This window comes from Embiotoca jacksoni, unplaced genomic scaffold (genome assembly GCF_022577435.1).
Source record: "Embiotoca jacksoni isolate LCO1_2020_lvr unplaced genomic scaffold, fEmbJac1.0.p SCAF_6, whole genome shotgun sequence".
In the NCBI taxonomy this organism is placed as follows: Eukaryota; Metazoa; Chordata; class Actinopteri; family Embiotocidae; genus Embiotoca; species Embiotoca jacksoni.
This window is the reverse complement of record NW_027185414.1, coordinates 13,086,941-13,103,855: the sequence shown is the minus strand read 5'-3', so window position 1 is coordinate 13,103,855 and position 16,915 is coordinate 13,086,941. Positions and strand designations below refer to the sequence as shown.

The following is a 16,915-nucleotide window of genomic DNA, read 5'->3' as shown; positions in this document are numbered from 1 at the left end:
CATGTTGTTGATTAAAATTTACATTTGTTGGTGCTGTCACAGGTCAGCAACATTTTCAAAGCATCATTTCATTTTTCATTCAAGAGACAAATGTTCAATCTAAGTTATTATTACAGGCTACACTAATAGCTTGTGAGAGAATGAAACATATCATTTGGATACCTTGAAAACAGTTACAAATGACTTGACACCCCCAGTATTTATTAGCCTGGTATTGTTACTTTCTGATATCTCTATATGCTCCTCATAGTGGTTTTATAAAAGAAAAAAATGCTGGAAACTGCAAAAAATGCCTTTTACAGAGTCCCTCTATAATTTATTAACATTATAGTGTATCCCTTGGCATTAGCTACGCTGAAAGCGACAAGAACCACTGTATTATCTTGACCATTTATTTGCCCTCTATTATATTTGAAGCTGTGTACAAACAGATATGTAAAAGTATGAAACCCGTAATGCAAGAAAGCTTATAAATATTATGTGTGCAGCGGATTCCTCCAGTAATTCAAACATTTCAGTGTTACTCTTAACAAACTCTTACATGGAACAGATAACATTCAGCTGTGTGTCTCTGACCTGAAAGCACAACAAGCAGTAAGAATGACTGATGTTTAGAGGAAATAAGGATCTGTACCGAAGCACAATGTCCCAGACTGCTTCCACAATTAGTCATGCATACGGTCATAAACACATTACTCATATACACACAAAAGGTCGCCATAATTTATGTGTATGCATGACTTCAGTACGCACTCTCTCACATAACCTGTCTTGTTGATAGTACTGGGCATCACTGAACTGGAGAAGCCACTGAGGACACAGGGAATACACAAAGGGTGAGAATGAAACGTGAGAAACATGTGGAGGAACACAATAATGATGAGGGAGATGAAGAAATCAGCATACAAAAACAAACACATCACAGACACACACACACACACACACACAAATTCTTAACAGCCAGGATAACTATGGGTCATCTATGAATGAATTAGGTGTAGAGATCTGGCTGACAAAAATATACATTTCCTCATGTGCCTGACAGTCAATCTTTAATCATTTTCTGTAAACATACACTGTGTACAATGCCCTGCATCAAAATGCTCAAGAGAATATACGTCTATTACTAATGAAACATCAAATACCTTAATGTAAATACAGCTGATATATTGTATAGGACCGTATAAACTGAATGTGAGGATAACTGATAAAAAACATTTTTGATACAAACATATGGTTGAATATTTCTTTGTATATTTGATGAAAATATTACAGTGAGTCTAATCATACAAAGGTTTCGTGGTTGGTCAAGTATAAAAACTAAAAACAACCCGTATCAGTACAAAAAACTTTTGATTACAACTTTGCCAATTAGTCAATTTCAGTACCAGACCATTTACAAAATGTTCCCAACCTTGCACATGAGCTAAAAGCCCTTAAAAACACCCATTCACCACCATATATTTGTGTCTGCTTTGATGTCTTTTGCTTTATCTCATTTAGTCATAGTGACCTTGAATTTGTGTTGATGAACTCTGTGTGGAAGAGGAGTATACGGAGTAGAGGAAAAGGCAAATAAAAGAACCGAGAGAGATAAGGCAGGAAAATTTAAGCTTATGTGTGGAGAGGGAGGTCAAGAGTTATCACCCGGGTGACCTAAAGCGATGTGACAGGATTTGTCATCACCTTCGCAAACAGAGAGTTTGAATCTCAGAGAATGAGGAAAAAGCAATGAACGGACATCAGAATCCAGCTGGACTTTATTTCATAAATCATCCGCTATGTGTGCACATGGTAAATCTGTGCATGGCTGTGCATGTGTGCCTCTGTCTGTTAGTGTTTATGCTGCAGAGATTCATCTCTCTTCCAGTGTCAGAGGCAACGTGTCGGTCATATGGTTGTGTTCAGAGGACCCCCACCAAAATGGACACTTCATCAGTCTTTAATACCCCCTCCTGAGGTGTGAGATCATGTCTGCACCAAGGATGTTACCAACAGAACAGTCAAGCATGCACAAACTAGTGTGTGTGTGTGTGTGTGTGTGTGTGTGTGTGTGTGTGTGTGTGTGTGTGTGTGTGTGTGTATGTGTGTACTTGCGCGCGAGTGTGTATATGTATGTAAGCATGTGTGTGAAGCAGATGGGAGGAAAAAGAGAAATTAGAGAGGGGTAAAAGGAGAGTAGCGACAGAAAGTCTGCAAGAGATTGTGTGTGTCTGTGTGTGTGTTGGACTGAGGGGGCTGTGAGGGGTTAGGGGGGAGAGGCAGAAGGGAGAGGAGAGGGGGAGTAGTGTGGTTAGGCATCCAGAGTCAGTGAACATTTTTCTGGCAAGCCTTCTCTGTGCTCCTGGCTGCTTGCCCAGCTCTGAAGCAAACTTAAACAAACTCCTGTTGCAGCCATCTGCTGGGCCCGCGGGATAAATCACAGCACTGCTCCGCACTGTACTGCACAGCCGCACCACTATCAGGTTACTGTGTTAGCGCCCTCTCACACACACTCACACACACTCACACACACACACACACACACACACACACACACACACACACACACACACACACACACACACACACACACACACACACACACACACACACACACACTGTTAGGCATGCAGGAACACATTACAGTCCTCCCTCTCATACTCACACACACACACACACACACACACACACACACACACACACACACAGAGACACAGAGACACACATACACACTCACTCACACACACACACACACACACACACACATACACACACACACACACACACACACACACACACACACACACACACACACACACACACACACATACACACACCGAGCTACGCGTCAGCCTGGAGCCAGGGCCTGCCATGGGGCTCACACCACCAGGAGAGGCCAGCTAACATGTGGCCCAGCTAATACCACAGGGAAAGATGAAGAGGAGGGGGGGAGAAGAGACAGAAAAAGGGGAGAAAGGGGAGAAAGAGGAGAAAGAAGAAAAGGGGGGTGTGGGGGCAAAAGGGGTGGGGAAGGGGGTGTGGAGAAAGACAGAGGATGACTGAGGTGATAGATGGATCAGGGAGAGAAGGAGAGAGATGGACTGAAGACACAGCTGGGAGAAAAAAAAGAACAAAAAAAGAGAGAGGGAAGAAGACCTCTGACACCTAACTGGAGCCGAGTGCTATTTTTATAGCCCCCTGTAGAAGAGAGGAACATAAAAACATCTAGAGCCCCTCTGCGTCTATAGCCTCTCATAACAACTTAAGTATTTATAACAATCGGGAAAGTCTTTGAGGAGAAAACACTTTGTTTCATAATCTCATTCTTCTCTTCATAATGCTTCTCCTCTACCAAGATAGAGATGTACTTCATCCATGTTACGCCTCCAGTTGGGAAACATATGATAAATCTTGATACATGTGAGTAACAATGCAGCTACTGCGGTGGCTTACCACTCTGGCTACTTCGCTGTGGCCTTGAGGCGAGTAAACCGTGAATAGCATGTTGGTCCACATTGCACACAACTTTTGAACATGTGGGAAATGCCACTGACCAAGCTGGCAGGTCGTGTGTTAGCATCCTGCTAGCCTCATAGCCTTGGATTAGGTTAGGCATGCTTTCACTGAGTCATAAACGTAACCAGAAGTGGTAAACAGCCACATGAAATCTATATTAATAACATTTCAACGCTGCAAATGGCATACTTGAAAGGGATAGCAGGCAAAAAGCAACAAATAAATCATGACAAGCCTCCTGGAAGTATCTGTGGTATCTCTGTCACACTGATATAGAAACTGTATCAGTTTATTTCTGACTCATAGTGTGGTCATGTCAGTGTGGGGAAATATTCACCCATGGAAACTATTCACAAAGTCTCAATAACTCCTAACTATAAGTGTGTGTGTTCATATTTGTGTGTCTGCCTACTTATGGCTTGGTCAGTGAGAGCATTTCTGTTGAAGTTGATCTTGCATGATGCTTTGGATTACCAACACAACAGGATCACAACCCAAACTAAGTCATTACAAAATGTCAGATGATACACAGCAATAGGCTCTTCAAACAACCAATACCTGACAATTCCTATACAAAGTGTATGACATCATCTGAGTGCCACCGCCATGTGGTCACTCCAAGCTGGAGATCCACTTTTGGTGCACAGTGTAGAGACCACATAATACTAAACGTGCCAGGGCTACTGTATAGTCTGCATTCTTCCAGAGGCATCACGGGCTCCAGCCTCAAAGGCTTAGTCCAAAACTCCCTCCCTGTCCCTGTCTCCTTCTTCCCAGCTGTCCTGGAGCTGGCAGGACAAGCTGAGTATGTGATAGACCAGGTGGCTGGGCGGCATGGTGTGGGCGGAGGGGTCAGGGCCAGGACTTGGGCATGCTTAGAGGAGGAGGGAGAAATCCAAGAAGGGAATGTCTCCTTCAGCCAAAATAAGCTCCCACAAGATCACCAGTAATGTTAATCTTTATCTCTTCTTTGGGTGGCTGACAGAAAGAGGTGAAGCGATCTAGTGACTGGTTGGTTGGAACCAGGGATTGTCTGTGTGCTGAGTGCAGGGGAAGAGGGTGCATAGTATATTTAGTCCATTACGGAGAGCTCTTTAGTGCTCCAGCTGACATCTCCAGTTGTCCTGACAGCAGGGTGAGGGTGAGTCTTCCCTCTCTTCACCCCATTAGAAATATCAGCAGGGCGGGCAGGAGGGCAGGAGCAAGAGCAAAGTGAAAGAAAGTGGGAAGGGGAAGAGCCAAAGAATGAAAAATCACATTCACCCGGACCTTCAGCAACACTTGGGAGGTCCAAAAGAGCAAGACTAATGAGTAGCACCTAATAGCAATGAATAATATCCAGTCAGCTGAGAGCATAAGTTACATGTTAAAAGTCTGGCAAGGAAATAGGTCTGCTATTAGCTACTGTGCTGCCACACAATACAGTTGTGTCCAGGTGCAGAACCACACATGCACACAGACATACAGACGTACAGCTGTGGCACAATCCAGCTGCGTTCGCCAGCACAAGAGCAAACACCTGCCAGTGCTCCCAACCACCTGGCAGACACACGTTCACAAACACACCCAGTCACACACACTTGCAGCTGTTCTGTATGTAAATGACGATAAAGATTACACTCTCTGTGTTGTGTGTTGTGTTGTGTGTGTGTGTGTGTCTGTGTGTGTCTGTGTGTGTGTGAGTTCAAGTCTATGGATGTATGCATTTATACATGACTTTGTTATGGCCAGAAGGCAGCTGGCGGAGAGGGCTGAGCTATAGTTACATTACCCTCTGTCCTCTATAATTACCACAGTCAAACCAGGTTTACTAGTGCAAAGCCCAGACTCCAGTGCAGCATGACAGCCTTTACAGTGTAACCACACTTCCACGTTGGCCTCTTGCCACATCATGCCAGGCTCCAGTGTGGCAATACAGGAGAATTTTCTGCAAAGCAGATGTTCGGTACAGAAGATGTCTATGACAAACATCAGGATGTACGCTGTTCACTGCCAGTCCCTGAGGGCTTTGTTTGGTTTGAAAAGAAGTTTCATCCAGCATAGTTGCCAGAAATCGTGTGCTGCTGCATATTTCAAACTTAACTGGTAAAAAAAAAAAAAAAAAAAAAGAAATAAACAAAACCACATTTACACAAAACAAAAGAAACAATTTTCTGCAGAGTAACAAAGAATCTTCTAATCATGTAGGAAGCTAGAACAGCATCCGCAAGACAAGGGCTCAATGCTACAACTATCCACGGGATCTAGCAGAAAACTCATCGCACAGAAGCAACTGCACACCCCCTCAACTTCTCTGAGAACTACTTTATCCTTGATAGGTTTTACATAAAGGTATCAGTTCCTACAGGAAATGGCAATCCTTCTAATGTACACACTGTAATATCAGTACTTTATAAATCAAAAGATTACTGCATTGATTTAACTTCTATAACTTCTACAACACTGTCAGTCTCATGAGGGACAGTTTTACCAAAAGATTTTAAATCACTGCTGCAGAACCTGATGTGTCTTTATATTCCCAGCATTCTTCTTCCTTGTCAAAAAGTAGTCTTCAGATCTAACCAATGCGGACTCAAGGACCATCACCTGAAGCAATGTATTCCTTTGGAGCCAAAAAGGCTTTATAAAACCTTATTTCACATAAGTACTCGTACTCCCCATGACTTGTACACAGACTTTGATGTCTATTTCATGTAAAACTTGTTCAAGGCTTTAAAAGAGATATATTTGTGAGGTGGCGGTTGTTTGATTGACATTTCCCTATGACAAATGAAAAGGCTGTAAACCTAAATTCAACGATAAACATGTGGGTGAAGTTACCATGTCCATGTTGTACAGTCCAGAAAACTCAAAGACTAAAAAGATCATGACAACAATGAAACAGAAGCAGCACATGTCGCCTGTACACAAACCTCACTTAGGACCCAGACAACAGACCACATTACACCAACACTGCACTCCAAACTCACATGACTTAGTTCTCACAGGACTCCAAGCTTCACAGTTGACAAGAGGTTTCCTGGCTCATTGCATTCACATATTTTGGTGCCAAATGGGCACCCACAAAAACACTTTTGAAAACAGTTCACAGTGGGGACATGGCCCTCTTTGTTCACTTTTCACACTGTCGAGTCCATTGGATGTGGATATTACTTTTTAGGGAGGCAAGATTGACAGGTAAAAATAATTATACATTGTTAAATATTTACGTTTCAATGACTTAAAAAAATGACTTAAAAAAAGGTTTTGCTGAAAGAAAACCTATTTTTGCACAAAAACCATAGAACATGGTGGCCTCTCGGTAACAATCATAGTCAAAGTCAGTGCACCTGCCATCCACTAGTGTGTCACCACATAAACCGATGGTAGACAATTATGCATTCCTATTCTCTTTAGCTCCAAAATGATTAGCGGATGTGGATGAGTAAAGAAGATGTTGCACACCTTTACAGGGGTTTTCCACTTGCAGTTATTTTTGTCTTATTACTCAGCCCAACTCAATATACCATGAGTGATCACAAATGTGTAACCTGCTCCGTCCTAAAAGCTGATTGAAGAGTCGAAGAAATTTCAGTCAAGCATAGCCTGTACACAACTACACAGTCTTGGGAGGAGGTGTAACCAGCCAAAATAAGTGAACATACCAGTGTGTGTGTGTACCATGGGTGTGTAAGGTTTCAACCTCAAAAAGGACAGTTTTTGGAGAACCAGGTGTCCTCCAGGGTCACAGAGGTTGTAAAAGTTATTGTGGTTGTGTTGTATTTGACACAAGAAACAACCAATGCAAACAAAAACAAAAGAATAAGAGAGGAGGCATTTGTATATTTATTAACCTCTAACAACTCAGTAAGCATTTAGACACAGTACATGGGTTACAATTCAATATCAAAAGAAAAGGTCAACTTGCAACAATTTGATACATTGCGATCAAGGCTGTGCTCAGACTGACTGGCGTTGCAGCGACTGAATGGTAAAAGTGACAAAAATGCCACAGCAACAAATAGATGGTTGGCCAGTCATATCAGTGAAAGAGGACATTCCTGGTATAATGTGAGTACTGTATTAATACTGTTTACTACTGTCACCACAAAAGGCACAATCAATGCCACTGTGATCATCTTTCAGAGCTGTAAAACGCTGTCTTAGAGCATTTTACAGCTCTGAAAGTGGACTTCATGGGTTGTATTTCATTATCTCACTGGTGTCTGAAGCAACAGCTCCCTCAAAGTCAAGTCAGAGATATAAAAAGAAAGTGAAGTTCCCAGACATGGAAAGTGAAACAACTTTCTGAGGAATCCCCACAATCAGCGTGATGACATTAAATGTATTATTTATTTTCTGAATATTTCTTTGGAATATGGTCACTCAACAATCTGTTTAGGCCTTTCCAGTGACTGGCCTTTTGCCCGCTGCCAACAGACAGGCATTGAGAAAAAGTCTCTCATGCCTGCCCTTTTGAAAGGGTTTATAGACAGAATCACAAAGAATGTTAAAGTATATTTTAAAGTCAAAAGGCTAAACAGGTGTGTCAAATCATATATAGTTTCTACGACATACGACCTCTGGTGACCCTGTCCCTGAGTGCTGCACCAGATTGATATCCTCTCTCTACTTGGCTCTGCAGGGTTAAAAGGTCAGCATGTCTTCATCTGTCAGCTACAAACTGCACCAAACTGCACCCAGATTTCCAAAGGTCTGACACTGTCAAGCCCTAAAACCACAACTTCCTTCTCCACCACCCCGTTGGTCCCAACATCAACACCTTTTTCCTTAAAGAAAATCAATAGCAACTCAAAAGCAGCACTGCCATGCACTTATTCACAGTTGCAGTGCTGTGTGCTACAACACGGTTATTCACTCATTTGCAATAAACAACACGGACACAGGATGGGAAGAATCTTCTGACAATTCAATCACTCTCTCCTGCTTTCCTCCTTTTCTCTCTCCTCTCATCAATTGTCCACCAGAGAATTTTACCATTCAAGCGTCTTTTATGATTTTATTTGTTGATGTTGCTCCATCTGGACTGCCAACCTATACATGAACACACCTATGCCATTTGGCTTGGTACTTTAGCAGACATTTGCAGGAATGACAAATTAGCTCCTAAACGTTAATGCTGATAATCCTGAAGTTTCCCAATTACATTGTAACTCACACAAAAAAATGTTCATCTGACTCCCAGTGTTTTATTCTGTGCAAGACCACTGCTCTCTAGCTGTCTGTCTCTCTGCATTTCCTGCATTGAAATCAAACCACACAAACGTCGCTAATTACAGTCATGTGGAAGAAAAAAATAAATTACCAACTTATCTTTATTACATAAACCTGATCAACAGCTAGCTATTTGTTGGTTTGCTACTAATATCTTCAGTTTTATAATGATTTGCATTGAATTTACAAATAATATGAGTCTAAGTAGCCACAGAAAGGGTGTGTCCCTGCTAATTAACGGCAACGTTTGGCAAATAGTTAGATTAGCTAAGTAGCCAAACAAGCAAATTTACTAGTGTTGATACACTTAAATGTCAAAAGTACTTAAGTAGCTAAGGAGGCTACATTACTTCCACAACAATTTAGTCTTTGGGTTGACAAATCTATTTTTGTCTGGAGTGCAACAGTAGGCTCAGCCATTTGTCACTGACTGACTGAGAGTTTAAAGTTGCACCAATGGTCGGCAGATTGCTGTGACTTCCCGTGTTTGTTTGCAATTGATAGTTCTCATTCCACTCTGACAGTGTATAACAGGACAACTATATTCCTAAGTTCTCACCTAGTCTTGATACGGTGTTGCTTGAAACATGAAATACTTTCAACCATACAAACAAATTACTAATAAGTGAAATAGAGCCAACACAGCTGAATATTGTGTGGCAACTCAACCTCGATGCCAATCTGTCGCAAAGGAGGACCAAAAATAATCAAAAAGCATTTCACACATAGACCACTATTATTAAAAGACATGTAATAGTGCTGACAGGACCGCAGACAAGATCAATATTTATAATTTGTACTATTGAATTTTTAACCCATGAAGATTTTATATTAGCAAAACCTCCCCAGAGTGCAGCAAATGTATTTTTATGTGTCTGCAGGATTGAGTGGGAGAAACACGAATACAAAGCAAATCTGGAAGCAAGAAAATGTTTTTGGCTAATACAGTGAGGGGGTGATTTCTATTCAAAGCAAGTGGGAGTAGGTCCAGTTCTTACAATACAACCATGAGCTGGATATGGTTCTGCGACTTAGCCTCGCTGCCAGTTGTTGCAATGGCCAACCACAGTTACTTTCACAAACAAAAACCCAGCAGTATAAATATCATTTTTTCCCTTTGGACCACCTGCCTTAGAGGTGTCTCGACTGAGACAGCTTAACAATTTTTTTTTATTTTTTTTATTTTTTAAATTAAATAAATAAGCCAAGATAGTTAACATTTATAAAACTTTTCCAAAGCCAAGACAAGCTCTTTTTCTAAGCTTTAAAATTTATTCATGTGTAGAGTCTGCAAGACCAGAATGTTCAGGGAAACTGCAACTGATGTGCAGTGAACAGCACAAGACAGAACTTTTGGCCATATGCAGCTTTCATTAAAAAGAATGGATGACATCTCTGAGTCCTATATTGTTTTCTCTTCATACATCTGGCCTGCTTCCATGTACTGTATCTACTATGTGCCAACAGATGAAAGTGGGTTACTGTGGCTAGATCAAAGGATTCTCTTTTTCAATATGTTGAAGACTGACACAGAAACCTCACACACCACCTTTGACATTACAAAGAGTTAGAGGGCCAAGGCCTGCAGTGTCAAACACTGACCAGGACACACCATGCAGTAGGTAGAGCTAAGAGTTACGAGACAGGTCAGGGGTGCCGTTGTGCCCCTCAAACTAGTAGTGGGGTAGGCTTAAATACGGGTTTGTCTTTGCAGGGTTGAGACATAAAAGGGAAGACCTGAAACACTGGAACACATCCATCTCATCCACTCCAAGCACGATCTGATCTCTCCATTCAGATATGGGCAAGAATGCAGCACCGAGAGAGGCTAGCGGGAAGAGAGTGATTAAAGCTTTGAGAGCTAAATCAAAACCCACCTCCAGCAGCTTTGAAATTAAGCCCCTCAAATACCAGAGGATTCCCAGTGAAACGCAAGGCTGTCTGTCAGACAGCACTGCTGGGAGAGGAGAGAAGCACAGCTGCAGAAACTTTACACAATACACGCAATATGAACGGTTCTGACCAAACACACACACACACACACACACACACACACACACACACACACACACACACACACACGGACAGCTCACACCGGCATGCACATGGACAGCTCACACCATGTGTTTAGGCCACAACATCTCACATACCTCACAATAACTATCTTAATAGAATACCCTTTCTGGGTAAAACACAGTCCGTGGCTAGCATGATGTAATATTTCCTTTTATGATAACATGATAAGAATGCGACTCCTTTTTCTTGTGTATTCTTCTGGCTGCAATTTAAATCCCATTAACTCCCTCACCTTCTCCCACCCTCCCACTATTCTTTTCTCTTTGTCTTTTTCCGATAATTCACTCAGGGTAATGTCTTTCCCTTCGTTTTCAACATTGCGTCTAAATTTAATGTGTAATTTTGCATTCATTTCTTCTTTCACTATGCCATAAATCTTACTCAGCGACACTGTCAGGATGCTGGCATGTTTTTCCTGTCACAGCAAATACCTCCCTTATAGGATTTGGGCCATGCAACGAGAACACAGATGATTTTTTTTTACACCAAACATGAACACGCATTACGCACACATGTGCATCAAAAAGGAGCAGCATATAAACAGAGAAAACATGAGCACATGCAACACACAAACTCCTCCCGTACACACATATCAACTGATTGATTGAACTCAGTCACAGAAACACAAATTTGTTCTTTAAACAGGCCAACAATAATCATCCACTCAAAACAGTCACTCAGAAAACTGCCATTCAAAAATAAACATCATGTGTATGGATACAGACTCACACTGTATTCACACGTATGACTGTGTCGGCGTCTGAGAGGCTTGCTTATGTTCTGTATCTACATTCAATCCCACAGCATTTATAATTGCAAGGCCTGACTAATCATCGATTTATTTGCCGTTTCAATATAGTATGCCCTTGTAGTAGCAGAGGAAACTGTGTTGGCTGCAGGGAAGCAGGAGGTTCAGCTATAAGCTTCATTCTGTGGGGGCCTTACCATCTGTTGGAGGACACCTTGTTCTTAAGTCTTAAGTCCAGGCCCACCTACAGCACACCTGGTGCTACTAGGGATTCAGTGTACAGGGCAGCTGCACCTTTCATTGAATTTACAACCTATGCAATTAGCGTGTTATTTAGGGAGGTAAGATACTGAGACTGCCTTCTTTTCACTGACCTATGGTGCACCATGTGTGGCACACAAACCAATTATGGGATATTCTGCAGGTTTGACACCACACACATCTGGTAGGTGCAGTATATATAAAAAAAATTAGGTCGAAAAGGCTAAGTCAATATAAACCTGGCCGCGTGTTAGCATGGACATGGGGATATATTCTGTTTTGGGGTTATGTGGCATTGCATTACTATTTATCCCTTCCCTCACTGATATAAATGGGGTGGACAATATAACAGCACACTTGTCAGTAGAATACGGCACACGCAACAGCACGGCAAACTACATCCTACAAAATGACCACAGAGTTGAATTAACACTTCCCTTAAACAGTTTTAAAAGAAAATAAAAAACAAACTGAACATTACATTTGTCTAGGAGTGCCCAAACAGTTGCATAAAACTGTATAAAGTTTAAAAAGTACAGTCAATGGACATCTGTTTTACTGAGAGTGCAAGTGTCACTGACCAGCCCCCTCTCCTCAGTCGCCAGCTGGTCGTCTATACTTACGCACCTGGCAAAGGTCATGTCCAACATACTAATTAAACCCACAGAAGCAGAACAGAGAACATGATAACCACCCATCACTTGTGTCTGTGTGCACACCTGTGTGTTACTTTTAACAGCTTCAAGAGTGTCGTGTGGCAGATCTTATTTCATGTGCTAATTAATGTCTTACCAAGCGGGAAAGTCACCCAACACAGCATCATTCACCCTTTTCACACTTAACAAGATGCATTCGTACATGCGCTGTAATGTTTACACCAAACCAAGCAGTATAATGATGACTGTTAAAAGTAAGATCTCTTTGGAGCCTTAATTAAGGGTTCAATGTCTCTGTCTTGGTCCTAGTTATGTCTCTGATTGTAAACATTAAATATAAATTCCTTTCTGGATCTGTTCCTGCTGCATTTTTGTATTTTGAGGGTTTGCAGCATGAAAAACTTAACAAAATACAATACAATACTGTACATGACTCTGTGTTTATATTTGTACAGATCCCTCAAGTGCAGACATAGTGCTAAGGGGAACCAGATGGGTACTCCCTCCTGACTGCTCAAACACCAGTGATGAAAGACCCTCTCAAGCATGACACCAGAGGACAAAACACCTGTTTCCCCCCCCCCCCCCCCCCCCCCCCCCACACACACACACACACACTACTCGTTTGCACCACACCCCCCACAGAAACACACACTGGCACTATCTCAGCCATAAGGTCACTCCCTCAATCAGGCCAAAACTGACACCTGCAACCGTCCCGGTCCAAAATGACCAGCTAAAACCCTGCCCACCCTGCCACCCCTCTCATGCCTCCCACTTTATGATCCCCCTAACCTTAGTGGGAAGAAAAACAGGTCCCAAAATTATACTCTATTTCCGGAGTATCCCCTTACATATGATTGCTATGAGCTCATCTGGGACTGGCTCACGTGGAAACATTCTGAAGAGTAATAAAGCCTTAAATTTGGAGATTGTACAGGACCTTTGATTGCTCAAAGCACTTTGTTAAGGGACAGAGAGAGAAATAGGTTGACATCACCAGACAACTGGTTTGAGTGAGCAACATGCTGAGGTTGCTGAGTGTGAATGGCATCCACAGATGTTCTTCACGTGTCATGCATGTTCGGACACTCAGTGTTTGTTTGCATGAGAGATCTGTTCATAGGGTCGTCTCTCACTGGCTAAATGCTCCTCCATTAACACATCACCATCCTCAAATGTCCTGCCCTGGTCCTCCGCATACAGTGTCCCCACAGCCTACAGCCTGGCTAGTGCTCATCTGAAAAAGCTCTGCTATCAACGTTTTACCAGCAGGAATAGGAGTTTATGTGTATTGATGAGAGAGGAGTCAAAAAAGAAAACTGTGGAAAGACTAAGAAGCAACAAAAAGGCACAAACATGACTGATGACAGGATGATCTCTCCTCAGAGAAAGTGTACAGATGTAATGTTTACTGAGTAAACCCATCTGGACCACTTATTCAAGCATCTTAACTCAACAACACTTGATACAAGATACAGAAATGAATATCCACAGAAACCAGCATTATGACAAAACACACTACTCAATTGTTGTCACGTACCAAGTCTTTAAACAAACATCTTCGCCAGATTAAGCAAATATGGGATGAATTGTAGGCACAATGTCCTTGAATGACTGAATGAGGGAGTGTGGGGAGTAACACTGTGCTCTTACTACACTCCTGAGAGAGAATTAGTGCTTCATGGCATCAACAGGGACCAGTTATCAAATAACTAATTACATTATTCATGGGTGTTATGAAAATGTGTCAATATTTTAATAATAATATGTTGATAATAGTAAATAACTGAAGGTGTGACCTTCGTAATGTTTAATGCCAGATGCTGCAGAGCACACTGTTTTATGTTTGAGTTGTGAAACACTTGTGGATACTGTTTAGTGTCTGGGCTGCCTACATTCACATATTCATATGAATAGTGTAATGTATGTCATACTTGTCATTTTGGTTGCATCTCACTAAACTGTACATCGATAGAAGAAATCAATTTAAAACCCCTAAGACAGGGCCAATTTATACTTTCTTTACCTCGTATTTCTATTTCCGTTATACAAAGTAGTTAGATTTAATTTGACACTGATAGATGATTTACATCATTGTTCTCCATATCCAGACTTCAACTGAACACTTCTAAACAATCAGTTAGATTTTTTTTTTTTTAGGAAATGGGGTCTGTGCAACAAGTAAAACAGGTCTAAACAGCAGAGTGGGCATTTATTTTCGCATCTCTGTTTCGACAATTGTCACAATTATTGTCAAAAGAAATATTGCCATGTTTTAAACTGACTTCCTTGAAAATACCCCTCACAGCGCTCAAATCAAAACAAACTGTTCAGCATGAGGTGAGACATACTCAGTCATGCTTGCTCAAATAAACACACACACTCACATGTACACAGAAAACACAGGGCTGGCCTTGGCCTTCAGATCCCCATAGTTTTCCACTGGTGTTTATAGAAGGAAGTTTTGATAAATATTTGAGTCTTTTCAGTCTCCAGCCACACACACACACACACATGCACGCACACATGCACGCACACATGCACGCACGCACGCATGAACGCACTCTTCTTTCTGCCCAGAGCACAATGCAGTATTGTACTAAAAAGTAAGCAGTTTCAAGCACATTAATACATTTAATCATGATTATTACCCTACATTTCTCAATCAGCCCTTGTCATTGGACTCAGAGGTCATATCAGGACACAGTCTGCACAGCTATTGTTTGTGTGTGTGTGTGTGTGTGTGTGTGTGTGTGTGTGTGTGTGTGTGTGTGTGTGTGTGTGTGTGTGTGTGTGTGTGTGTGTGTGTGTGTGTGTGAGTGTGTGTGTGTGTGTGTGAGTGTGTGAGTGTAGGGGGTATACAGATGGCAGGAAACTGTCATTTTAGCAAACTGATCAGGATTGAATTGCAATTAAAACAACATAAGGAAAAAAGAAGGAAAACACTGTGTTGAGTGACATCCAGCTGTTAGCTTTGTTCTTACCTTGTGTCTAGACTGTGGAGAGGCTGATTCTGGGTCTTTCCTCTCCCCGTCTGAGGCCCCAGGTCCCATCTTAGTCCTGTCCTGCTGCATGCTCTGTCCCACCTGCACCATTGCCTTACATTCCACACATGAGCCAATCACCAGCCTCCTCCCATCATCCACCAGGAGCATGCGTGAGCTGCGAGGTGCGTACAAAAACACAGGTAGCCTGGCCACAGTGACAGCGCACAGCCTACCGTGCCTGCGCTGCTCCTGCCTGCAGAAGAAACACACAAAAGCCTCACAGCTGTACTGACGGGCCCAGGGCGAGCTGGGGGGCTGGTAGTTGGCACTGGTTAAGTTAGAGGTAGAAGGGGTGGAGGGACCCAGGCCCTTTCTCTCATGTTGGGCCCACTGTGCGTGCAGGTCATGGTAACAAAGGTTACATGCTGACACCAGGCCCGTGGCGTCAACTGGCTTGGCACGGGGAGCGGGAGCGTGGACCGTCAGAAATGGGAAGAAAGGCTCCCTCTCCCCACAGCGACCAGGTGGGTTGACATGCAGCTGGTACTCCGCTCCTGCACACAGCTCAGCTCCACACAGGTAGCACACTGACATGGAGCTGCTGGGGCGCGAGGCCCCCCCTGTCTGAGAGTGAGGTGGTCCAGACGCCTCAATGGACATGGCAGCATGATACCTGACGAGGAAGGAGCTGACAGAGGTGATGAGGTCTTCACTAAGGCTGAGTCTATACGCACCCCAGATCTCCTCCAGGATAAAGTGGCACTGTGGGCAGCAGTGTACACGGCCGTTTCTCACCCCCTGAGCATTGGGTGGACACGGCAACATGTTGATGAAAGGAAAGTACATCACACCCCGAGATTTGCCAACACCAGCCTGTGCGTATGCTACTCTCACATCTCCTCCGCACTCTTGACCACAGAGAAAACAGGCGTCATGGGAAGCCTTAGGTTCCGGTATGCACTCCATAGGTCCTGGGGTTTTTCCTTCTTGCAGAGGAGGCTGGGAAGGATGGAGAGGACTGGTAGCCTGATTAAGGGGGACAACATAGAGGCGCTGGAGAACAGGCACATCAGCCAGCTGGAAGCTCTGCCACTGCTGCAAGAGTGAGGTGTGGCAGCTGCCACAGACAAGAGTGGTACCTGCTGGACTGATGGGTAATGCACCACGAGGAGCAGAGTGAAGCCACAGGAAGGGAAAGAAGGGCTCACCCTGCGCCCTCTCCTGTTTCTGAACACTGACTTTAAAACGGCCATCATGTCTAAGCCCGGTGCCACAGATATAGCACACACACTCATCTGGACTGAAATCTGCAATCTGTTGCAGGGGGGCACGCTTTCTTGCTGAAAGGTCTGTGAAAGGTCTGAGATGAGTTGTTGGGCATGATCTGCTGTCATACATGTCTCTGTCATCATCACTTGTAATGTTAATCTCATCCTCATCAGAGTTGTCAGAGTTGCTCTCCCTGGGAACAG

The 16,915-nt window shown here is 43.0% G+C and overlaps 1 protein-coding gene across 1 annotated transcript in view; it reads right to left on the bottom strand.

The window, feature by feature from the left end:
* Nucleotides 1-15,842, bottom strand: part of gse1b (Gse1 coiled-coil protein b) — a 171,519-nt gene extending 155,677 nt beyond the window's left edge. The window contains exon 1 of the mRNA XM_069174622.1: nt 15,441-15,842. Coding sequence (XP_069030723.1) covers nt 15,441-15,611 — 171 coding nt within the window. The 5' untranslated portion in view covers nt 15,612-15,842. The remainder of the gene's footprint in view (nt 1-15,440) is intronic.
* Nucleotides 15,843-16,915: the final 1,073 nt, after the last annotated feature.